General features: G+C 44.2%; 1 protein-coding gene across 2 annotated transcripts in view; it reads left to right on the top strand.

Annotated features, from left to right (window-relative positions):
- ORAI2 (ORAI calcium release-activated calcium modulator 2) overlaps positions 1 to 27,387 on the top strand; it is a 65,435-nt gene that overhangs the window by 21,868 nt on the left and 16,180 nt on the right. The window contains exons 2-3 of one of the 2 annotated variants that reach the window (XM_069761311.1): positions 20,601 to 20,753; positions 22,595 to 22,833. In XM_069761311.1, the coding sequence (XP_069617412.1) occupies positions 20,681 to 20,753; positions 22,595 to 22,833 (312 nt within the window). In that variant the 5' untranslated portion in view covers positions 20,601 to 20,680. The remainder of the gene's footprint in view (positions 1 to 20,600; positions 20,754 to 22,594; positions 22,834 to 27,387) is intronic. The other variant, XM_069761312.1, reaches the window with a different exon arrangement.

Below are 27,387 nucleotides of genomic sequence, written 5' to 3'. Positions count from 1 at the left end.
TATGTGGTGTTATTATATATAATAGTATGTTATTATGTTGGAAGCTGCGGGACCAGTGTGGTACCTGTACAGTACTATATGAAGATGCTGGAGGGTGAGTATAAGAATGGGGGAACAGGGCTTATATTGAAAGCATCACTCCAGCACTGCAAAATAACACTGGAGTGCTGCTTTAAAATCCCATGGGAGAACTATAACTCCCAGCATGTCCTGCAGATCCTATGGCATGCTGGGATTTATAGTTCACCAAAGAAGTGGCAGAGTGCTTTATTGTGTTTTGTAAAGACTAACCTCTTAATTGTGGCAGCCAGCCACACTGTGGTGAGGTAAAAGCATCCCATGACTGCACACAGAGCCCTCCCTCTTGTTTCCTTTCCACAGCACAGGTTATGAGGAAGCTGCAGATTCTAGTGGGGAGCCTGAAGGACCTGTAGTGATGTCAAGAAGAGGGAGGGCTCTGAGCTGCCATGTGATGCTCCAGCCCACCCACTTCTGACATCATCACAGGTCCTGTTTGTGCACAGCACTCAGCGTCCAGCCCAGGCATGGCAGGCAGGTATGCAGCGATCTCCTCTCTCCTCTGGCCCCTGCTGCTGCTGCCTCCTCCTCCCCCGGACACACAGACCTCCCCAGCTGCTGCAGGAATCAGTGCTGAGGAAACCATGTGTGTCCCTGCTTAAGTGCAGTATTCATTTGCTGCTCCCGGCTCACCACTCAGCTGATAGGTGGGCTAATGAATATTCACTGCACTTAATCATCGGGACCACATGGTTTCCCCAGCACTGATTCTGTGCAGCAGGACATCCTGAAGTGGCATAACAGTGCGATCCCACTCACTGCTGCCCCCCTCCCCACATGCTACATCTGTACCATAAGACGCACCCACACTTTCCTCCCAAATTTGGAGGGAAAAAAGTGCGTCTTATGGTCAGAAAAATACGGTATATAGAGAGAGAGATAGATATCAGTGACTCACACACATACAGTTATATGAAAAAGTTTGGGCACCCCTATTAATCTTAAGCTTAATGTTTTATAAAAATTGTTTTTTTTGCAACAGCTATTTCAGTTTCATATATCTAATAACTGTTGGACACAGTAATGTTTCTGCCTTGAAATGAGGTTTATTGTACTAACAGAAAATGTGCAATCTGCATTCAAACAAAATTTGACAGGTGCATAAGTATGGGCACCCTTATCATTTTCTTGTTTTAAATACTCTTACCTACTTTTTACTGACTTACTAAAGCACTTTTTTTGGTTTTCTAACCTCATTGAGCTTTGAACTTCATAGCCAGGTGTATGCAATCATGAGAAAAGCTACTTAAAGTGGCCACTTGCAAGTTGATCTCCTGTTTGAATCTCCTCTGAAGAGTGGCATCATGGGCTCCTCAAAACAACTGTCTAATGATCTGAAAACAAAGATTATTCAGCATAGTTGTTCAGGGGAAGGATACAAAAAGCTGTCTCAGAGATTTAACCTGTCAATTTCCACTGTGAGGAACATAGTAAGGAAATGGAAGAACACAGGTACAGTTCTTGTTAAGGCCAGAAGTGGCAGGCCAAGAAAAACATCAGAAAGGCAGAGAAGAAGAATGGTGAGATCAGTCAAGGACAATTCTCAGACCACCTCCAGAGAGCTGCAGCATCAACTTGCTGCAGATGGTGTCACTGTGCATCGGTCAACTATACAACGCACTTTGCCCAAGGAGAAGCTGTATGGGAGAGTGATTCAAAAGAAGCCGTTTCTGCAAGCACGCCACAAACCGAGTCAGCTGAGGTATGCAAAAGCATATTTGGAGAAGCCAATTACTTTTTGGAAGAAGGTCCTGTGGACTGATGAAACCAAGATTGATTTGTTTGGTCATACAAAAAGGCATTATGTATGGCGGCCAAAAAACACAGCATTCCAAGAAAAACACTTTCTACCCACAGTAAAATTTGGTGGAGGTTCCATCATGCTTTGGAGCTGTGTGGCCAATGCCGGCATCGGGAATCTTGTTAAAGTTGATGGATACATGGATTCCTCTCAGTATCAACAGATTCTTGACAATAATGTTCATGAATCAGTGACAAAGTTGAATTTACGCAGGGGATGGATCTTTCAGCAAGACAATGATCCAAAACACTGCTCCAAATCTACTCAGGCATTCATGCAGAGGAACAATTACACTGTTCTGGAATGGCCATCCCAGTCCCCAGACCTGAATATCATTGAACATCTGTGGGATCATTTGAAGAGGGCTGTCCATGCTCGGCGACCATCAAACTTAACTGAACTGGAATTGTTTTGTAAAGAGGAATGGTCAAAAATACCTTCATCCAGGATCCAGGAACTCATTAAAAGCTACAGGAAGCGACTAGAGGCTGTTATTTTTGCAAAAGGAAGATCTACTAAATATTAATGTCACTTTTCTGGTGGGGTGACCATACTTATGCACCTGTCAAATTTTGTTTGAATGCAGATTGCACATTTTCTGTTAGTATAATAAACCTCATTTCAAGGCAGAAACATTACTGTGTCCAACAGTTATTAGATATATGAAACTGAAATAGCTGTTGCAAAAAAAACAATTTTTTATAAAACATTAAGCTTAAGATTAATAGGGGTGCCCAAACGTTTTCATATAACTGTATATAGGCCAGGGTCACACTTGCGAGTGTGATGCGAGAAACTCGCACAAGTCTCACACATCAATACCTGGCACTGTCGCCGGCACTCGGGACTGTAGTGTGCGGCTGCATGTATTTATATGCAGCCGCACACTCTTGTCCTGAGTGGCGGCTGTAGTGTCGGGTATTGATGCGAGAGACTCGTGCGAGTTTCTCGCATCACACTCGCAAGTGTGACCCCGGCCATACATTGGGTACAGAAAGTGTTCAGACCCTTTTACATTTTTCACTCTTTGTTTCATTGCAGCCATTTGGTAATTTCAAAAAAGTTCATTTTTTCATATTAATGTACACTCTGCACCCCATCTTGACAGGAAAAAAACAGAAATGTAGAAATGTTTGCAAATTTAATAAAAATGAAAAACTGAAATATCACATGGTCATAAGTATTCAGACAGACCCTTTGCTCAGACACTCATATTTAAGTCACAAGCTGTCCATTTCCTTGTGATCCTCCTGGAGATGGTTCTACTCCTTCATTGGAGTCCAGCTGTGTTTAATTAAACTGATAGGACTTGATTTGGAAAGGCACACACCTGTCTATATAAGACCTCACAGCTCACAGTGCATGTCAGACCAAATGAGAGTCTTGAGGTCAAAGGAACTGGCCAAGAAGCTCAGAGACAGAATTGTGGCAAGGCACAGATCTGGCCAAGGTTACAACAGAATTTCTGCAGTACTCAAGGTTCCTAAGAGCACAGTGGCCTCCATAATCCTTACAGAGATATCCTGCATGAAAACCTCTTCCAGAGTGCTCTGCACCTCAGACTTGGCCGGAGGTTCACTTTTCAACAAGACAATGACCCTATGCATACAGCTAAAATAACAATGGAGTGGCTTCAGAAAAACTCTGTGGCCATTCTTGACTGGCCCGGCCAGAGCCCTGACTTAAACCCAATTGAGCATCTCTGGAGAGACCTGAAAATGCCTGTCCACCAACGTTCACCATCCATCCTGACGAAACTGGAGAGGATCTGCTGATGGCAGAGGATCCCCAAATCCAGCTGTGAAAAACTTGTTGCATCATTCCCAAGAAGACTCATTTGGAAAGAGCTGAAACATGCCGCCTGGAAAAGGCAGCCTTCAAACAAGAGACAACTGGAGCCGTTTGCTCTTGAGGATTGGACCAAAATACCTGTCGAGAGGTGCAGAAGTCTCATTGACAGTTACAGGAATTGTTTGATTGCAGTGATTGCCTCAAAAGGTTGTGCAACTAAATATTAAGTTAAGAATACCATTTCTGTCCAGGCCTAGTTCAGGAATTTGGTTGAAAAGCAATGTCTGACTTTCATTTGTTCATTTTCATAGATCTTTTATTATTACTTTTGTCAGATTCAAGTTATTTCTGTGACCATTGTGGGTTTTTTTGTCATTAAACGAGAGGTACCAACAATTTTGACTACGTGTGTATATATATTACATTAATAGATAGATAAAATAAATGCCGGCAATTCATCTGCCGTGTACTGTTAAATCACACCAGGAGCCGATAGGATAAAGAGATGGGTTACATACAGTAAATACAAGTAGAATAGGTAGATATACAGATGTCTGTGACAAATACAATTGGTACAGTATGTGTGCAGCTTACTGTACCTGTATTTAATTACCGTATATACTCGAGTATAAGCCGACCAGAGTATAAGCCGATGCACCTAATTTTGTCACGAAAAACTGGAAAAACGTATTGACTTGAGTATAAGCCAGGTATGCATTGTCACCATAGTCACATTGTATGAAAACACAGACACCCAGAAAAAAGTCTTTTAATTGAAAGAATGACACAGACTGCTTTAATAATCTTAAACCATACTTATGACCCCGCCTATTCCCCCGATGCTCTCATCATCTGCAAAAGAGTTTAAAAAATCAAACCACATTCCTCACCTTTCCGCAGAGATTATGATAATTCATTTGTCCCACGACGGGTCTAGCTCTGCTACATCTAGATGGCAGGCTGCATGGCTGCATGATGCAACCATACAGCCTGTCATCCAGCAGACACTGAGTACTGTCTGCTCAGTGTCTCTCTGTGAATTCCTATTGCCTATCTGACGGACCCAGCGAGTGTGAGAAAGTTCTCCTGCTCACGATGCCGCCAAATAGGTCCTGCAAGTTTACAGTCAATGAACTCACTTCACCTATGTGACGTCAGCGCAAGCTCCGTGGGAACATTTTTTTATGTTGAGAGAACATATGACCATCTGACTGTAGCCTTAGGGGGTAATGCTCATAGATGCAGGTGCAATTTCAAATCAGGGCACAGGAATCACGAGAACAGGGCTCTGTAGCTCCATCTTGAATGGAGTGGACTCTGCTCCATGTATTGTTGTCACGTTGTGACTATACATGTTTAGGGAAAGGGTCCCTGAGCTGTCCCTAGGACTGAGGCCCTAACAATCCCTGCTCCCAAAGGAACCTCTAAAGGTGAAAGGTGAGGAGGTTTGGGCCACCAGCTTTACTGTTCTTCTGTTATTCCTTGAGCCGTTGATGATCAGGGGCCCCTTCCCTAATCACGTACAGTCACAGCGTGAGAATTGTCTATGGGAAAAAAATAATGGTTGCACTCAGCAGTCCCATAGGCAATAAATGGAAAGCATGCCAAGCATGTACTTATTCACCTAATTTCGGACAGGGCTGCAGAGCCCTGTTCTCGTGGTTCCTGCACCCTGATTTTACAATTGCTGGTTATCACCAGTGGTGGCTATCAGTGATAAAAATCAGTCAGCAGCACTGCCCCATTGAATAACATTGATGTGGGTAATGTCTGGTAAAACATTGGCTAGCACTCGTCCGATGTATACGGTGGTGTAAGCCCTAAGGGTAAGTGCTGCTCTTCAATCTCCTTTTCAGCCCCAAGGGTTCCATTTCGGTATGGTGCCTGTTTGCTGCCTCTGAAAACACTTACTAGCCAAGCTTGTTTCTGGAAGTAACAGTGATCTGGCGTAAAGCGGCACAGCCACCCCTTATCTCCCTGATCACAGGCCACGGTCTGATGTATATCTGCCCTTTATGTGATTTTAATGTCATGGGATTGAAGGCTGCTTGTGCGTATCACAAGAATCCAGTGCATATCCCGTCCATCTGGACAATCGCTTACTCAGTCAGGGGAGGATCATTTATTAATAGAACTAAATAGTTTGTTGAACTTACAAAAATATTTTTCTTGTTTAACTCTTTGCTGACTGGACATTACACCCCTTTTAGACACAATGTTATGTCTCATTCAGATGTCCGTGTCTTGTGTGCATCTTCTGTGTTTTCATAGGTAGAACACATACCCCTCTACAATCTCTGGGCATTTTCATGCCTGTTTTTTAAATTTATTTGCAGATTGATTGTCCGCAAAAAAAATAGATATTTTTGATCCAATTTGCAGATCAAGACCACCTATTTAAGTGAATGGGTGCAGGAAGACAATCGAGTAGAACAAAGATGCCATCCCTGTGCCGTCTGAATGCTGACTTTATTTATACTAGTTGACGAGTAGACATTTTTTGTTTTGCTAATGAGTAAAAGGGAAGCCATATTGGTGGTAAAAATTGAGGTATGGACCAAAAATTGCTGAAAATTGGATCCAGTATAATAACACTAGACCTTTTTTTTCATACGCAAAAAATGTATGTTTGATTAAACTTGCGTATATGCATGTTTTCAGTAGACAAGGCAGTGCGCAGATTAATGTATGGAGGAGGTTTCTTGGGAAGGGAAGGTTTGATGCTGCACTTTTTAGTTGGAGGAGAATTTCTATTAATATCTTGCAGGGTGTCAGTTGTGGAGAAGCTAACTATCAAAACAGTGGGAGATCTTCTCACTTTTTAACAAACATGGTTGCAGCCATATAATTAAAAGATTGTCAAGAAATGCTCTTTTTTTGGCTCTTTATAGCTGTTCCTAGCAAGATGATGGCCCCATTACAGTACAGTATCGGCACAGAGGTAGTGGTCACTTGTTAGTGACGCCTTCCCCACAACCTGGATATTGTTCATGTCTACATGATGGTTGCTGATGGACAGACATGTGACCAGAACTGTCCATCACCTTCCTCCAAATGGAAAACACTGTACATGGGTAAGGGTTTATTCAATCGGAGGAGCCTGATGGACAGGCATGGTCGCATTCTCTTCCAACCGTGGCTGTTTTGTCAGTGAAGAAGGCTGCACTAACAAGTACAGGAGGAGAATCTGTAAAACCACCTGTAATATTAGTAAATGCCATAAAATCATATCCCCAACAGATTTGTTAAAATAAAGAAAAAATGCACAACCCCTTTAACTACTGTATCGATAATGTCAGCATAGGGCTAGTTAGGCATGAAAGGATATCATACTGTTAGGCTACGTTCACATTAGCGTTACGCTAATGTGCGTCGCTGTTGCGTCGGCGACGCAGCGGCGACGCGCCCCTATGTTTAACATAGGGGACGCGTGCGTTTTTTTGTTTGCGTTTTTCGACATGTGCGTCGTTTTCGACGCTAGCGTCGGACGCACGAAAATGCAACAAGTTGCATTTTTCGTGCGTCCTTTTTTCGTCAAAAAACGACGCACGCGTCGCAAAACGCAGCGTTTTTGCACGCGTTTTTGGTGCGTTGCGCGTTGCGTCGCCGACACACCGGCGCGCAACGCTAATGTGAACGTAGCCTTAGAACCATATATGCTGGACCTCTTCGACCACTAGTTACAGCAATACGATTCCTGGCTTTGCAGCTTTCACAGTCCTCTGTACCTGATCTTTTCAGTGATGTCTTTGATTGGGGCAAAACAAGAAATGGAAGTGGAATCAATATTTTGCAACATTGAATGATGGAAAAGTGAGCATACCTCCGAACCATTTGGTTTCATGGAGCAGAGCTTATGCAAATCACAAATGGGTGTTTTTTGTGAATGTCCCTGGATGAATGAGAGTGAGGATTAAACATTTCTGAGTTCAAATGTTAAAATGTTTATCAGGGACTATTTTTTTCCTTATTGACCTAAAAACTTACATGCAAGTAGTTTATAACTAACTGCCAGTTGTGCTCGGCATTGATCTCTGATGGCTCAGAATGGTAACAGACCACTCCCGCTGTTGATTGTGCGGCTTCCAGTAATGTCACATTGACAGAGCTGCTTCTCTTCCGCTCTGCTCTGTTCACAAGACATATTTGCTGATGTCATGCGGAATGACAACTGGCTCCCTGCTGCCTAACTGCGGGGAGCCATTTGTCAACCATCATGATGGCGACAGAGCAGCCAGGAAGTGGAAGAGCTGCTCTATTGGCATGAGGTCAAATGAAGCAGCAGAGTCTCATGACCGCTATGAGCCAGCATCAAGCAGAACAGTCAGGTAGTTAACTACCCACCTGTCAGGTCTCATCCCCATGAGAAAAATATAAAATAGTCCTGAACCCTTTATAAAAGTGTATAAGTGAACTTTTCAACACCAGGCATGAAATATTACCCTGTCACTACTATAGGCTGAGGCTCCAGGAATGGCAACGTTTCATTACCTCTTCACTACACTTGGGCACCAGAACCCCAAAAATGTTGCAACTAACTGATTCAATCCCTTAGTCTACCAAGCCAGGTGCATTTTAATCCCTGCCCCTTTAAGTGACCACTAAAATTGAAGGTTTTAACTACTGTATTTTACTACTTTTAGAAAATCAAGGCTGTTGCATTTACCTCGATATGTCTATTGCTTTGCAAAATTTAGTATTTTCTGGGATCCTAGACTGTTTTTGGGCTGTCCTAATTTGGATGCTATTGGCAACACGTTTCTGTAAAACAATTTATTTTTTGGGACTGGAGAAAATTAGTTATCTGATTTTTTTTTTATGTGGCATTATGTATCTGCTGACTGCTGAGCTCCATAAGCTGCTGTATATCTAAAAATATTCTCTTATAGAATCCTATAGAACATGGTGCGATATTATGGAACAGTACAGCAGTTGAGGCCTCATGCACCTCTATGTGAGCCCCACTACTCCTCTGTACTAAAGAGAGCCATAATACTCATGTGCATCACTCCTAACATGTTAATATATAGGTGCTTCTCACAAAATTAGAATATCATCAAAATTTAATTTATTTCAGTTCAATGCAAAAAGTGAAACTCATATTAGTCATTACAAACAGTGATGCATTTCAAGTGTTTATTTTTGTTAATATTGATGATTATGGTTTACAGCCAATGAAAACTCAAGTCATTATCTCAGTAAATTAGAATACTTTATAACACCAGCTTTAAAAATTATTTTAAAATCCGAAATGTCAGTCTACTGAAATGTATGTTCAGGAAATGTACTCAATACTTGGTCGGGGCGCATTTTGCAATCAATGCGGCGTGGCATGGAGGTGATCAGTCTGTGGTACTGCTGAGGTGTTATGGAAGCCCATGTTGCTTTGATAGCAGCCTTCAGCTCGTCTGTATTGTTGGGTCTGGTGTCTAATCTTCATCTTGACAATACCCCATAGATTATCTATGGGGTTAAGGTCAGGCGAGTTTGCTGGCCAATCAATCACAGTGATACTGTTGTTTTTAATTAACTGTCCAAAGAATACCGTATTTTTCGGCGTATAAGATGACTGGGCTCATAAGACGACCCCCAACTTTTCGGGGGTCATCTTATACACCGGGTGTCGTCTTATACGGCGTGTGCAGGGAGCGGTCCCGGATGGTTCCCAGAGTCTGGAGGAGAGGAGACTCTCTTTCAGGCCCTGGGATCCATATTCATGTAAAAAATAAAGAATAAAAAAAAATATATGGATATACTTACCTTCTGACGGTCCCCGGAGTTCTCCCGGCTCTCAGCGGTGCATGTGGCGGCTTCCGTTCCCAGGGATGTATTGCGCGCCGCAAGGGACCTTTGTGAGGCCAGTCAATTATTGAATGCTTGGATACAGCACTCTGTGAACAGCCAGCTTCTTTAGCAATGATCTTTTGTGGCTTACCCTCATTGTGCAGTGTGTCAATGATTGCCTTCTGTACATATGTCAAGTCAGCAGTCTTCCCCATGATTGTGGAGCCTTATGAAACAGACTAAGGGACCTTTTTAAACGTTTAGGAAGCCTTTGCAGGTGGTTTTTGTAAATTATTCTAATTTACTGAGATAATGACTTTTGGGTTTTTATTGGCTGTAAGCCATAATCATCAGCATTAACAGAAATAAACACTTGAAATAGATCAGTCTGTTTGTAATGACTCTATATGAGTTTCACTTTTTGTATTGAAGAACTGAAATAAATTAACTTTTTGATGATATTTGATGATATTTTAGTTTTGTGAGAAGCACCTGTATGTGAACCAATAGTGTCAGAATAAAACAACAATTAGGACAATCATTTTACGATTACCTTGTATTCATCTACCACAGCTTCATGAAATCTCATTTCATTAAATCCCATGTTTCTAGTGTTGCAGCTAGAAAAATAAACGGTAAAAACTAAGCCCCGAATCATCAAGGTATTTTCACCTGATAACTAGTGTTAAACACTTTGAAAAATTGCAAAACTTTTTCCGCAAGTCAAAGTTGCTCAAAAATTGTGACTTTTACCCATTTTCACTCCAAAGTGGGCTTGAAGGTAAGCGGGATAGGATGTGGCAAATTTTTGCCCAACAAATTATTTAAACGTTATGTCACTTTTAGTGACATAACTTACACCAGAAATGTATGGCAGTCACTGACTGGAGTTATATTTCTGGGGAGGCGCATGAAGGCGCACAACAGTGATAAGATGCACTTATCATAATTCATTGAGTGGTTTGCGCCTCTCAATAAATTAGGCGCATCTTACCCCTTATTTCCTGCCATCATTAACAATGGCATACTAATGGCCCTTTGTGTTTGAAGTCATTAAAGTGGTTTCACCAGTGGGTAATGTTGCGGCTTCCTTCTCTATTTTACCGACATCTTAGCTTAACAAAAATTCCAATTTTTAATACTACATTATTTATAGCCAAAGCTTATCTCCCGCTTGGTGCAGAAGTAAATATTTTTCCCAGCTCGGATTTGTTAAGGTCACGATGTACTGTAGTAAAATTAGAGATAAATTGTATAATGTCACAATGCTTTTATACGAGCCGTATAATGGTATTAATGGTTTTAATATTTTCATTCTGTAGCTAATTCTAACTAAGCACACGATGTAGTATATAAAATGTAATGATTTAATGACTCCTAAATTATGACGCGCTTGGCGCCATTTTTTCAGCCAATGAAGGAGCGTGGGCAGAGTGATGACATAGGTCTTAGGGCGTATCGTCATCCTGTCGCTTGTGCGCTGTAGCGATTTGAAATGTGTAACACCAGCTTTTCTGTTCAGGGACGGAGGAGAGAGAGAGAGAGAGAGAGAGACCGATTTCACTCGACTTTAGAGATAGTCGGGTTTCGCGAAGCCTGACTCGACCGTAAAAAAGTAAAAGTCGCTCAACCCTACTTATTATTGCTCCCACAGTTGATTTCATCACACCAAGCTGCTTGCCTATTGCAGATTCAGTCTTCCCAGCCTGGTGCAGGGCTGCAATGTTGTTTCTGGTGTCCTTCGACAGCTCTTTGGTCTTCACCATAGTGGAGTTTGGAGTGTGACTGTTTGAGGTTGTGGACAGGTGTCTTTTATACTGATAACAAGTACAAACAGGTGCCATTACTACAGGTAATGAGTGGAGGACAGAGGAGCTTCTTAAAGAAGAAGTTACAGGTCTGTGAGAGCCAGAGATCTTGCATGTTTTTAGGTGACCAAATACTTATTTTCCACCATATTTTGCAAAATAAATCTTGCCAAATCAGACAAGGTGATTTTCTGGATTTGTTTTCTCATTTTGACCCTCATAGTTGTGGTCTACAATACATATGATGTCAATTACAGGCCTCTCTCATCTTTTTTTAAGTGGGAGAACTTGCACAATTGGCCGCTGACTAAATACTGTTTTTCAAAACTGTACATTATACATTGATGAGAATATTAAAAATATTTTTCACAATGGATATTTACCAACAATCTACTGTGAGGCCACCATGATCTCTTGTTGAGGGTGTCTGAGCCCTCCATTACACCTAACTATACCTCTGCAGTGAGGAGGAGCCGCAGTGTAAAGTCAGTGAAGCTCCAGTTATGGGATCGCTCACACTAGCGTATAAATAGTCGGCCCCATTCTCAACCAGGAGGGTGGGATGACTTTTTCTCACTTGTCATCCGTATGCTGTCCATTTATTCTCTGTTTTTTGTTCTCAGCAGCTATTAATCTATTACAGGAAATTTGCAGTTTCCTGTGCTACAGAATTTTGTTGTATCTGTAAAAATCGAATGCCTTAATGATGGTCTGTATGGCATGTGATTTTTTTTTTTTTTTTCTCGCACTGATTTCGGAAGTAAATTGCATCATGCTGCAATTTTTTTTTCTCATGCCGAATACAGCTGATACATAATACTCAGATCTGCGCTGCCTCATTGAATAAAATTGGTCTGAAAGCAATGCGATGTATTATCGGTTTGCACTTATCTCATTTATACGCAAGTGTGAGTTAACCCTATTATTCATGAGACTCATGGAAGCATCTGAGTATTGACTCACCTGCCATGGTCCGTTCCTTTAAATGGAGAGTATCAACACATGATCAAATCCTGCGACATTCCCCTCCAGCTATTCTAATGTTCTAATGATCAGTGTGGTTCCAATCATTGGAGGGGTCCCAGCTTTCATACATTTATTACTTATGCTTTGGATAGTTGACAAGTGCCTATAATGGGAAACTTTATTTAACATCTTTCCATGAGCTATATCACTATACAGAGAAGTTGGGCTCGATATAAAAAATAGATCCCCGAAAGCATATATTAAGAGTTGAATTAGAAAAGAATGCTGAGCTCAAAATTATGGCATAACATTAAAAGAAAACATTCACATAAAAAAATATACAAACAGGAAGTCTATTTTTCCATGCATGAGTCATCATTAGAACTACAATTTTACTTCACAGTAAAGTCCTATTCACTGTCATGTTTAGTTGGAATATTATATTAAAATATAGCTTTTAATGTACCATATACAGTATACTGGAGTATAAGCCGAGATTTTTTTAAGCCCATTTTTTAGGCTGAAAGTGCCCCGCTCGGCTTATACTCAAGTCATTGTCCCAGGGGGTCGGCGGGGGAGAGTAAGTGGCAGATGTGGCGTCTGTCACATCATACTCACTCCCTCCTGGCATGGTCTCTGCACTTCCCTGCTTCTCAGATGGTCTCTGGTTCCCGTAGCTCTTCCTGTGTTCAGCGGTCACGTGGTACCGCTCATTAAAGTAATGAATAAGCACGCGACTCCACAAGCATTACTTTAATGAGCGGTACCATGTGACCACTCATCACTGGAAGGAGCTGCCGTCCCGGGACAACGGAGAAGCAGGAAAGTGCAGAGACTGCACCAGGACAGGGTGAGTATGATGGGGGAGGGTGAGCCATGCGATATTCTCCTGTCCCCGTTCCACCGCCACGCTGTGTCTTCCGACATCAGCACCTGGCCCGCAGAGCATGCCGGTGTTCCTGCCTGCTCAGGACATCGGCACCTGACCCCCAGCGACGAGAGGTGAGTATGTCATTTATTTTTTTTTATTGCAGCAGCAGCATTGTATGGGGTATATTATTCTATGGAGCATCTTATGGGACCATCATTAACCTTTATGGAGCATTATATGGGGCATATTATTCTATGAAGCATTTTATGTGGCCATCAACCTTTATGGACCATTATATTGGGCATATTATTCTATCAAGAAAACATGAGCGGGCACCACTAAAGGTAATATATAAGGGTGCTACCATAGCGTCCTACAAATGCATGCTGGAGAAGAAAAAGGAAAAAGAATATGCTAATAGAGGTGCACACACCTGATATATATGTGAAAAAAAACAGCTTTATTGAAGCAACAACAGGTGCACATACAAATATAAAACACTTAAAAACATTTAAAACACATACAAATCTTGGCTCAATGGGGTCATAATGGCTAGGTATAAAGAAAGGTCGATGAATAATGCAGGTGTTAATGGCTTGCTAATATCATAGCTGTTAAAACTAGGAGTAGTTTGCAAGCTATATCTAGAAAAGTTGCTGTATCATAGGCATAATAATAAATAATGTAAGACTAAAATGTAGCCCATATATTTGATATACCGTATATATTAAAAATGCAACAAAAAGAAAACGAAAACGAAAAAAAATATATATTTCCTAAAAGGGGCCAATTAAATGTACAAACTGTCACAGGAATGTATTGTGGCGATTTGTACATTCCTTGAGAGTCGCTAGCCTTTATAGAGTATTTCATCCTCATTCATATTCAGCTGACATTATTATTTATTGCTGGGTGATGATAACATAGCCCCAGTATTTATGATTATACCTATTCATAATAGATAATTGTGACGATTTGTACATTTACTTGGCCCCCTTTAAGGAAATATGTTTTTTTGTGTTTTTGTTTTCTTTTTGTTGCATTTTAAATAAATCGATATCTATCTATCTATCTATTTATATCTATCTATATGTATCTATATCTATCTATTTATCTATATACTAGGTGGTGGCCCTATTCTAACGCATCGGGTATTCTAGAATATGTATCTATGTATGTATGTACGTCGCGCTTAGCACAGCCACGTAGTGTATAACACAGCCACGTAGTATATAGCACAGCCACGTAATATATAGCGCAGCCACGTTGTATATAGCAGCCACATAGTATATAGCAGCTACATAGTATATAGCACAGCTCACGTAACACAGACCACCACGTAGTATATAGCACAGCCACGTTGTATATAGCAGCCACGTAGTATATAACACAGCTCATGTAATATATAGCACATCCCACGTAATATATAGCACAGCCCACGCAGTATATAACAGCCCACGCAGTATATAACACAGCCCAAGCAGTATAAAACACAGCCCACATAGTATATAGCACAGCCCACGTAACAGACAGCCACGTAATATATAGCACAGCCACGTAGTATATAGCACAGCCACCTAGTATATAGCACAGCCACCTAGTACCGTATATAACAACCAACGTAATATGTAACACAGCCCACGTAATATATAGCACAGCCCACGCAGTATATAACACAGCCCACGTAGTATATAGCAGCCACGTAGTATATAGCAGCCACGTAGTATAGAACACAGCCCACGTAATATATAGCACAACCCACATAATATATAGCACAGCCCACGCAGTATATAACACAGGCCACGTGGTATATAGCACAGCCCACGTAGTATATGACACAGCCCATGCAGTATATAACACAGCCCACGCAGTATATAGCAGTGTGGGCACCATATCCCTGTTAAAAAAAGTTATATACTCACTCTCCGGCGTCCAGTGAAGCTGTGCCAATGCGCGCGATGCTTCCGCCAGCTTCCGTTCCCAGTGATGCATTTGCGAAATTACCCAGATCACTTAGCGGACTCGCGAGACCGCTTAGTCATCTGGGTAATTTCGCAAAGCATCTCTGGGAACGGAAGCTGCTGGCCGCATCGCGAGGAGCAGGAAAGCTGCGGAGGCGACGGAAGGTGAGAATAGCATGATTTTTTATTTTATCATTTTTAACATTATATCTTTTTACTATTGATGCTGCATAGCCAGCATCAATAGTAAAAAGTTGGTCCGGGATGGGGCGACACACTGGCGCTGACTGGAGGGGAGTAGGGAGGGGGCACTGACTGGAGGAGAGTAGGGAGGGGCCAATTCGCGGCCGGAATAAGCCTGTCGCTGACGAGGGATTCCTGTTATGGAAGTTGCAGACAGACAGACAAACAGACGGAAGTACCCCTTAGACAATTATATATATACTAGATGGTGGCCCGATTCTAACGCATCGGGTATTCTAGAATATGCATGTCCATGTAGTATATTGCCCAGTCACGTAGTATATTGCCCAGCCACGTAGTATATTGCCCAGTTACGTAGTATATTGCCCAGCCACGTAGTATACAGCACAGAGCCACGTAGTATATTGCACAGCGACGTAGTATATTGCCCAGCCTTGTAGTATACAGCACAGAGCCACGTAGGATATTGCCCAGTGACGTACTATATTACCGAGCTACGTATGTCACAGGTTAAAAAAATAAAAAATAAACATACTCACCTAACGATCCGAGGGCCCCTTGTAGTTGAACATACTCGCCATTCTTGTCGCTGCTCCTCAGCGTCCCATCTCTCCGCTTCCTGGCATCCAACGGCGCTGTGCAGATGGGCGCGCGGCTGCCGCCATCTTGCGTTCCCAGGATGCTTTGTGAAATTACCCATATGACTTAGCGGTCTCACGAGACCGCTAGGTCTTATGGGTAATTTCGCAAAGCATCGCTGGGAAAGGAAGATGGCGGAAGGTGCGAGCGGCTCAGCGGACAACGGAGGGTGAGTATAGCAGGTTTTTTGTTTTTGTACTATTTTTAACATTACTTTCTTTTACTATTGATGCCGCATAGGCAGCATCAATAGTAAAAGGTTGGGAACACACAGGGTTAATAGTGGCGGTAACGGAATGCCCTGTGTTAACGGTGACCGGAGGGGAGTATGGAGCGGGCGCCGGGGACACTGACTGCGGGGAGTAAGCAGCGGAGCGCTGGGAACACTGACTGCGGGGAGCGGAGCGCCGGGGACACTGACTGCGGAGAGCGGAGCGCCGGGGACACTGACTGCGGGGAGCGGAGCGCCGGGGACACTGACTGCGGGAAGTATGGAGCGGGCGTCGGCCACTGACTGCGGGGAGTATAGAGCGGCCATTTTCTTCCGGACTGTGCCTGTCGCTGATTGGTCGTGGCTGTTTTGCGGCGACCAATCAGCGACTTGGATTTCCATGATAGACAGAGGCCACGACCAATGAATATCTGTGACAGAAGGACAGACAGACGGAAGTACCCCTTAGATAATTATGTATATAGATATATATATAGCAATTTTATAATTGGGAATCTATAATATAACGCTGGGAGCGTCACTCTGTCCGAAGCCTTTATAGACTGCGCAAGCGCCGGCGCAGTCTGGGCCTCACAGAGTGACGCTCCCAGGAGATCGCGGTATGCGTAAACACTGAACGCACACCGCGATCTCCACCGGAGAGTCAGGGACCGCCAGGAGGGTAAGTATATTCACCTGTCCCCCGTTCCAGCGCTGCGTGCGGCTCCGTCTCCCGGGTCCTCTGCTGTGACATTCCCAGTTCAGAGGGCGCGCAACGCTGGAACGGGACAGACAGGTGAGTATAGCAAGTGCTGGGGCCTGAGTTAGCGGTGACTCCGGAACCTGACCCCCACAGCGTGCCGGTGTCCCCGCCGTATTTTTTTTTTTTTATATATATGGCAGCAGCATACGGGGCATATATAATGGAGCATCTTATGGGGGGCATATAATACAATGGTGGCGCAGGATGGGAGCAGCACATGACAGAACGGGCGCAGGATGGCAGCAGCACATGACAGAACGGGCGCAGGATGGTAGCAGCACATGACAGAACGGGGGCGCAGGATGGGAGCAGCACATGACAGAACGGGCGCAGGATGGTAGCAGCACATGACAGAACGGGGCGCAGGATGGGAGCAGCACATGACAGAATGGGGGCGCAAGATGGGAGCAGCACATGACAGAACGGGGGCACAGGATGGCAGCAGCACATGACAGAACGGGGGCGCAGGATGGGAGCAGCACATGACAGAACGGGGGCGCAGGATGGGAACAGCACATGACAGAACGGGCGCACGATGGCAGCAGCACATGACAAAACGGGCGCAGGATGGGAGCAGCACATGAGAGAACAGGGGCGCAGGATGGGAGCAGCACATGACAGAACAGGGGCGCAAGATGGGAGCAGCACATGACAGAATGGGGGCGCAAGATGGGAGCATCACATGACAGAACGGGGGCGCAGGATGGCAGCAGCACATGACAGAACGGGCGCAGGATGGGAGCAGCACATCACAGAACAGGGGCACAGGATGGGAGCAGCACATGACAGAACGGGGGCACAGGATGGGAGCAGCACATGACAGGATGGGAGCAGCAAATGACAGAATGGAGGCGCAGGATGGGTGCAGAACATGTCAGAATGGAGGCGCAGGATGGGTGCAGCACATGTCACAATGGGGGCGCAGGATGGGAGCAGCACATGACAAAATGGGGGCGCAGGATGGGTGCAACACATGACAAAATGGGGGCGCAAGATGGGTGCAGTACATGTCAGAATGGAGGCGCAGGATGGGTGCAGAACATGTCAGAATGGGGGCGCAGGATGGGAGCAGCACATGTCACAATGGGGGCGCATGATGGAAGCAGCACATGACAGAATGGGGGCGCAGGATGGGTGCAACACATGGCAGGATGGGGGCGCAGGATGGAGCAGCACATGACAGGATGGGGACGCAGGATGGAGCAGCTCATGACAGAATGGGGACGCAGGATGGAGCAGCACATGACAGAACAGGGGCGCAAGATGGGAGCAGCACATGACAGAATGGGGGCGCAAGATGGGAGCATCACATGACAGAACGGGGGCGCAGGATGGCAGCAGCACATGACAGAACGGGCGCAGGATGGGAGCAGCACATCACAGAACAGGGGCACAGGATGGGAGCAGCACATGACAGAACGGGGGCACAGGATGGGAGCAGCACATGACAGGATGGGAGCAGCAAATGACAGAATGGAGGCGCAGGATGGGTGCAGAACATGTCAGAATGGAGGCGCAGGATGGGTGCAGCACATGTCACAATGGGGGCGCAGGATGGGAGCAGCACATGACAAAATGGGGGCGCAGGATGGGTGCAACACATGACAAAATGGGGGCGCAAGATGGGTGCAGTACATGTCAGAATGGAGGCGCAGGATGGGTGCAGAACATGTCAGAATGGGGGCGCAGGATGGGAGCAGCACATGTCACAATGGGGGCGCATGATGGAAGCAGCACATGACAGAATGGGGGCGCAGGATGGGTGCAACACATGGCAGGATGGGGGCGCAGGATGGAGCAGCACATGACAGGATGGGGACGCAGGATGGAGCAGCTCATGACAGGATGGGGACGCAGGATGGAGCAGCACATACCAGGATGGAGACCATATACCAATATAGATGCTAGCCACCCGGGCGTAGAACGGGTTCAATAGCTAGTACCTTAATATCGATACACAGTGAAGCAATAAAAATCTTACTGCAAAGTCCCTGGCAGGGGAAGGAGCGGAGCAGCTGGCTCAGGGGCTGAAGAGGAGATGTATCTGGGCTGCCAGGGACTTTGCAGTCTATGCCTCTGCATAGGTTCAGAGACCATCTATGGGATTCAGTGTGAAAGCACAAGGTGTGCGGCCATGAGAGTCAGTGCTGCCCTTTCGGTATGGCAAGTAAAGCGCCCTGTGCAGCAGACACACACAAAGCCTCAGCGACCTCTGTGCGACCTCTTTTATTGCTTGGACTGCTAAATTCCATAGTATACTGCACTTTTGGATCAGAGACCAATGGTGTCCTACACTTGCAGAATGATGGTTATTTTAAACTTTCCAGACGCCATCCTACTATCATCTGCCATTTAAAACACTGTTGTACATTAGATAGGCACTAATATACTTTTAAAGCACCATTCATCTATTGTCAGCACCACTCCGATCGGTCTCCAGCTGTTTGTGACCAGCTGGGTCGCTCCAGTGTTTGATGTGCAAGCCAAAAGTCACATCTCAATGTAAGTCTATGAGAGCTAGAACGAGGCCAGAACGGGGATCCCATAGATTTTCACTGAGAGCTGGTGACAGTTACCTCTGACTTCTGGTCAGTCTTAAAGTTGCAATCGCAGGATGGCAGGCCAGGACCGGAGCAACACTGGGAAGAGCTGAAGATGACAAACAGTAAGTATAATATTAAGCAGTGGTATTGACACCACTTCAGCGCTAAAATAGGAAAAAACCCGAAAAAAAAACTATTTGGCTTCTAGATTGGCTTGCTTGGCTTTTTTAACTATTGTGTCAGCTTGTAGCCCACCTTTGACTGTCTCTGGCACAGAGCTGCCTTACAATGAGTTCAACATAAACAGCTCTGTTCCTTGAGCTGCCCGCGGAGCCCTGTAAACCGCACGTCGACCTTGTCTGACTGTGTAATACTTGCCACGCTCAGGTTAATCATGCCGTTTTAGTGGGTGGGTGGGTGTGCTCATACTGGCTATGTGGGCACTTTACTCATGTGTGGAATTTGGCACATACTGGTACTGGAGCTTTTACTAAGCTATTTAACTAAGGAAGAAGTAAAATAAATATTGTACTATGTTTATTATGCTGTCAGCCATTGTTATTTTTCCATTCTCAGATTACCCATAATGTCAAATTGCACCCAGTGTTTGTAAAATAATGGCTAATTTACCATGTGTTAAGCATACAGTATAAAGGAACTTGCACGTTAAAGTACAGATCTGGGTGTTATACTGAATTATTGAGTATCATCCGTCACTGGAATCCTTCCAGCACAGTCTGTGTCTATATACCGTAAAGGCCCGGTGTGCTTTCCTGTGCTGTTTTATGCTTTGCATGAATGGAAAGAGCACATTTACGAGGTTCATATTACAGAAGTCGCCTTCAGAAAATGGCTAAGAGACAGCAACAATGAGTAGAGTAACACACTAATGTTATCTGATAAAAAGTGATTTATGGGACTACCTTGGAGGGAATTAAAAAGGGACACCTTCCTTGGGCAGCCCATAAACCTTCACTCACACCTTAACCCTTGTTTTCATACTAAAGTGACCTAACCTCCTCTCCTCTTCTTCATCTGGGGTCAGTCACATTGGGGTCTGTGCTCAAAACACAACACATCTAGCCATCAATGTCAATCGAAGGAGTTGTCCTTTTTAAATAATACATAGTTATTAATAACTGTTCACATCACGTTTGACCTGTTTATTAATTGTCTAAAGGTCACTTCCGTCTGTCTGTCCCGGAAATCCCGTGTCGCTGATTAGTCGAGACCGCTACATCATCATCTCGCGAGACCGCAATGCATGGAGCGGTCACCGGGGCGTCGCGAGGAGCAGGAAAGGCCTGTTCTGGATCCGAGTTGCCGACGGAAGGTGAGTATATCACAAATTTTTTTGTATTTTAATTCTTTTTTTTTTTAACAGGGATATGATCCCCACATTGCTATATACTACGTGGGCTGTGCAATATACTACATGGGCTGTGCAATATACTACGTGGGCTGTGCAATATACTACGTGGGCTGTGCAATATACTACGTGGGCTGTGAAATATACTACGTGGCTGTGCAATATACTACGTAGGCTGTGCTATATACTACATGGGCTGTGTTATACACTACGTGGGCTGTTATATACTACGTGGGCTGTGCTATATACTACGTGGGCTGTGCTATATACTACATGGGCTGTGTTATACACTACATGGGCTGTTATATACTACGTGGGCTGTGTTATACAGTACGTGGGCTGTGTTATACACTACGTGGGCTGTGTTATATACTGTGTGCGTGGGCTGTTATATGCTACGTGAGCTGTGTTATATGCTACGTGGGCTGTTATAAATTACGTGGCTGTGTTATATGCTATGTGGCCTGTTAAATACTCCATGGGCTGTGCTATATACTCCGTGGGCTGTGTTATATACTGTGTGGCTGTGCTATACTGTATACTCAGTGGGCTGTGCTATATACTCCGTGAACTGTGCTATATACTATGTGGCTGTGCTATATACTACGTGGCTGTGCTATATACTGCGTGGCTGTGCAATGTACTACGTGGCTGTGCAACGTACTGCGTGGCTGTGCTATTTACTACGTGGGCTGTTATATACTAAGTGGCCAGCCGCAAACAACCAGCGACAGGCGCAGTCCGGCCGCGAATTGGCGCGGGATTTGAACCACGCTTCGCTAATTGGTCACGGTTGGCCGAATCCTGTGTATTCAATGTATTATTCTAAAATCTTCATAAATAAACCATACATATTCTAGAATACCCAATGCGTTAGAATCGGGCTACCATCTAGTAATAATAATATTTGTGATTACCTCCAATTAAAAAAGTAGTATAGTTCTTCTGATTCGCTGTTGCTCACCCCAATGGGCAGGGCATTGCAGCAGTCCACAGCTGTTTGTTTTGCCTGGCTGGTTGTCAAAAATACAAGGGAACCCATGCCATTATGTTTTTGTAAATATTTATTTAGAGCTTAGCCTCCGGCTGATGTATATTGCCATCAGCCGCCGCCTGCTGTTGCTGTTATTAGCAGCAGCATGCGTAGGCTGATGGGAGCAGTAGTCCCATCAACCCATGCCATTGTCCAGAGGTAGACTTTTTTTTCTCCGATTACAGCTGTGGGTTCACCCTGTTATGACTGCCTGGGAACGGCTGCTTTCTGACAGCCGGTAATGATATTACCGCTGATCGGGAGCAGTGTTTACCGCGCTGTCATGCACGTGACAGCATGACAAAGCCCTGAACAGTAACAACAATTTTCTGGTGAAGTCCATGTTCGGTGCCGTTGAACCATGAATATTTGAGCTGCTGCAATGCCCTGCGCATGGGGTAAATGACAGCGAATCAGAAGAGCTATACTACTTTTTTAATTGGAGGTATTCACAAATATTATTATTACACCTACTACGTACCCATTTAAGGAAGAAGACATTCATGAAGCAGTCCATCCAAATGCTTTAAATCAGCATTCCCATATTTGAAAATAGATTTTTAAACACTAGAGCAATGACATGGCATTATCCCATAATGATAATTAAAACTGTGTACAATCCCAATAGCTCAAGGCTCATGATAACACATTATTCATTCTTTGTCCTTTATAATTAGTACAACTTGCTCTCAACCTTTGGGTTAGTTGTCACTGTGTCATAATATATTGTCACTACAGTTTGGTATCTGACTGAGAGTCTGTTTACTCCTAGAATTATTAGCAACCATGAGTAGTGAACTAAATGTTCCAGTGGATCCCTCCACCCCGGCAGTCTCCGAGCGCAGCAACAAGGGTATGGACTACAGAGACTGGGTTAGACGCAGCTACCTGGAACTGGTAACATCCAACCATCACTCGGTACAAGCCTTGTCCTGGCGGAAGTTGTATCTTAGCCGAGCCAAACTGAAGGCCTCCAGCAGGACCTCGGCTCTGCTTTCTGGATTTGCTATGGTAAGCTTCTTTGTTATTTTTTTTTTTTTTTATAGAATTGGTTTTAATGTCATATGATCTTTCAAAATTAAAATTCATGCCATAACGAGTGTTAAAAAGTTCTAGTGTAATAGGTGGCAGTGGAGACTAAAGAGGTTATTTGCATATGTGATGTGTTTGTACAGGGTAAATCAACAGTTCATGTGCTTAATGAAACTTTGTAATGGATCTTATTCGGGGGAACTTGCCTTGTTACTTTTTATCAGCCCAGGGTCGAACATGCCATTGCTGCAACCAGGGGCCGAAGAGGTAAGGGGGCCACTTCTACCTCCAAAGCAGGTGTTATTGTGCAGTACGATGAGCAATTTCACTGCAAAGGGCCCGATTATTGTTCTTCTGTCTGTGTCCACCCCTGCATTAGCCTAATCATACTCAGTTTTCCAAAAATCCCTTTAAATAAACAGTATATAGAAGAAAGGGGTGAGGGGGAAGAAGCTGCTGTACCTATAAGGCTGCATGTGATGAGATGGGTGAGGAAGCAGAAGAGGTGGCGAGTCCAAAGTCTGTGCACAAAGCTAGCATCACGGCGGAAAGAGCCTCCCCCACCCACTGAGCAAGCAGAAAGTATGGATCTTCCAAAGGCATACAGAGGGTGGTCCGAAAGAGACATTACAAACACAGACATGACACAGCTTCTGTTATTTCCGTGCAGAGGACCAGCAGGTGATGAGGGCAATCTGGCGATGGGCCCCCCGGAGCCTCAGGCCCAGATGGTAGCCCAGATTACCCTCATTATAAAAACACCTCTTAACAGAATTGTGTAATCAGACGTGTGGAATACGCGATCAACGGGGACTCTAGTTGCCAAACTACCGCCTAATGACAACAGGAATAAATGCCAAAATAAATAAGACAGTGAACGTGCGCAGTATGAGTTCTTATTAGTATGAATACTCAATTAAACATGCACGTACAATGGGGGAAATAAGTATTTGATCCGTTGCTGATTTTGTAAGTTTGCACCCAGCGTCTTACTTATGGTTTTGTAGCCCATTCCAGCTTTGTGCAGGTCTATGATCTTGCCCCTGACATCCTTAGAAAACTCTGTGGTCTTGCCCATCTTGTAGAGGTAGAGTCTGACTGATTAAGTCTGTGGACAGGAGTCTTTTATAAAGGTGACTATGTAAGACAGCTATCTTTAATGCAGGTAACGAGTTGATTAGGAGTGTATAACTGGTCTGTAGAACTCTTAGGGTATGTGTCCACGTTCAGGATTGCATCAGGATTTGACGCAGGTAAAATCTGCACCTGAGGTCACTGGCAGGTCACCTGTGTTTTTGATGCGTTTTTACATGCGTTTTTCATGCAGATTTGTGTGTTTTTGTAAGCTTAATAAAGATATACGAAAAAAAAATTGTGATGTAATTTCTTGTCCAACCTCTTCATTTACATACTCCATTGAAGAATAATGTTTACACACACAGCTAGATAGATGGATCACGTATGCGAAAAACTCGGACGAGTCTCGCATCTTAATACCCGGCACTGCTGCCGGCACTCGGGAGCGGAGCGTGCTGTTGCATGTATTTCTATGCAGCCGCACGGTCCGGTCCCGAGTGCCGGTGACAGTGCAGGGTATTAAGATGCGAGACTCGTCCGAGTTTCTCGCATATGTGATCCCAGCCTTAAATAAAGACACATACACCCATGAAATCTGCGTTAGGCCGGGGTCACACTCGCGAGAAACTCACACAAGTCTCTCGCTTCAATACCCGGCACTGCCGCGGGCACTCGGGACCGGAGTGTACGGCTGCATGTATTTCTATGCAGCTGAACGCTCCGGTCCTGAGTGCCCGCGGCAGTGTCGGGTATTTACCCCTGCCTTAAATGCAATATGTTTAATTTTAAAAAAAAATTAAAAAATTAAAAAAAAATGGCGTTGGCTCTCGCTCAATTTTCTGCGCCAGAGCGACTGGGGGACTGATATTTGTAGCCTGGGAAGGGGTTAATACCCATGGAGCTTCCCAGGCTATGAATATCAGCCTGCAACTGTCTGCATAGCCTTTACTGGCTATAAAAATAGGGGGACCCCCCGAAAAAATGATGTGGGGTCCCCCTATAATTTATAGCCAGAAAGGCTACGCAGACAGCTGCGGGCTGATATTCATAGTCTAGAGAGGGATTAGCCACTCTCTTCCCACTCCCGAGTAGCTGTGGGATATGGAGTAATAAGGGGTTAAAGGGAACTTGTCACCCTGTTTTTTCAGATTGAGATAAAAATACTGTTAAATAGGGCCTGCACTGTGTGTTACAATAGTGTATGTAGTGTACCCTGATTCCCCACCTATGCTGCGAAATACATTACCAAAGTCGCCGTTTTCGCCTGTCAATCAGGCTGGTCAGGTCAGGTGGGCGTGGTGACATCACTGTTTCTTCCCCAGCTTTCCGTTGGTGGCGTAGTGGTGTGCGCATGTCCAAGTGCCGAATCCACTGCGCGCAGGTGAAGAAAAAGCGCGCGATCTGCGCTATTACCCTTGTCATCGGTGGGGGTGGCCATCTTCCTGAGGCCGCGCGTGCGCAGATGGAGTGCTCTGCTGCACGGGGCTTCAGGAAAATGGCGGCGGGATGCCGCGCGTTCGCAGATGGAGATCGCGGCGGCCATTTTCCCGAAGCCGAGTTTGCATCTCCTCAACATTTTATTAACTAGCAGAGGGAATGCGGACAGGTTGGGGCTGATTTTTATAGCCAAGGAAGGGGCTAATAGCCATAGAGCTTCCCAGGCTATTAATATCAGCTCACAGCTGTCTACTAAGCCTTTACTGGTTATTAAAATGGGGGACCACTAAAAAAATGTCTTGCAGTCATCAGCTGTGTGCTGATATTAATAGGCTAGGAAAGGGCCATGGATATTGGTCCCCTCCCAGACTAAAAACATCAGCACTCAGCCACCTCAGAAATGAACTAATAGATCTGTAGCAGATAAAACCGTTTTTAGTCAAAACTGCTGCAAGCAGCCCAGTAAGTGATACATAGCTGGTATGAGGGTCTCGGCCCCTACATCATACTGCTATCAGATGGGGTAGCAAAAAACAAGTATAATTGACGTTGCAGTCAGTAGAAAGAGCAATTTACTGATTTATCTGAAGATTTACAATATCTTTCAAAACCCATCAAGATTCTCACTTTTGTACACACAGAAATAATTGTGGTTTTGAATCTTGGACTTGTAACAAAATCTGCAGACCTTGTTTCACTTTCCTCACTAAATAAGGACAATTTTATTGTCTGCTACAGTTGTCTCTGCAGCTTTGACAGAACATCAAGCATGTTAAAAAGAACATTTGAGATGATCAATTTAACATTGTGACAACCTGCCAAAAACAGGTTTTTATGTTACTAGGCTGACATAATAATTCAAGCTTATGAAATAAATAAATTCCAAAACGAATGAGTCATGGAAATCTCTAGTTATTGTGTGATATTTCTCTAACTCCTCGTACGCTCATTTTTAGGCAGAACTGACATAGAAATATCAAAGGATGGTAAAGTAAATGGTTCTTCATGTGCGACAAAAGAAGAAGCCCCTAACAAAGATCGGTTCTGAGAATGAGTATCTGTACTGAACATGTGAGGAGACAGGGAAGGGCGGGAGTCACCGGTGTGTTCTCCGTGTAACAATATAAAGGACTATGTGTACAGCAATTATATGATGTGAAGTGCAGCATGTGAGGACAATTGGGAGAATGAGGTCACTGGTAATTTGTGTATTGATTAAAGGAAACCTGTCACCAGGTTTTTCCCATATAACCTACTGCCATCACCTTTCATCCCCATATGACAGCATTCTATAATGCTGTATATTGCCCTGTAAAGGAAAAAAAACACCTTTTATTATACTCACCTATGGGGCTGTCCGATATGATTGACGTCGCTGGTCTTGATCCATCGCCTCCTCTCTTCTTTGCGATGCTGTCCTCCTTTTCTGCTTCGTGGGGATCACGCATCGTACGTCATCCACACAGTGTCCCCCTTCACGCTCTTGCACAGGCGCACTTCTGCCGAGGGCAGAGCATAGTACTCTGTACAAAGTACAAGGTAGTGTGCATGTGTAGGAGCTCTTTTACCTTTACCCGCACATGCGCAGAACAGTCCTCTGCCCTCAACAGGGCAGAGAGATGTGTGCATGCGTAAAATGACTTGACATGTCTGTTTCAAATCCGCAACATGTAAATTTCTCTTGCTGGTACACCGAGTTTTCTGTAAGAATTTTTCCCATGGACTTGCATAAGATGCGGAAAATACACTGGTAAATGCGCAAGGGCATTTTTAGTGCATTTCCACAGCAAAAACACATCAAAAACGCATGTAATCCACACCTAAGTATATCAGTAAAGTTTTGTCAAAGCCACATAACAGGAAGTATCAAAAGCAAAGCAGCTTTATTTAAAGCATGACACACCAAAAAGAGACAAAAAATCCATATTCAAAAACGCGATAAAAACACATGTTAAAAACGCAATGAAAAACCGCAAGTAGCCTAATTTAAACAGATTTTTTTCTGTGAGGTAAAACATT

Source organism: Ranitomeya imitator, chromosome 3 (assembly GCF_032444005.1).
Source record: "Ranitomeya imitator isolate aRanImi1 chromosome 3, aRanImi1.pri, whole genome shotgun sequence".
Classification (NCBI taxonomy): domain Eukaryota; kingdom Metazoa; phylum Chordata; class Amphibia; order Anura; family Dendrobatidae; genus Ranitomeya; species Ranitomeya imitator.
The sequence above is the reverse complement of the archived record's forward strand: the minus strand, read 5'-3'. Positions and strand labels throughout refer to the sequence as shown.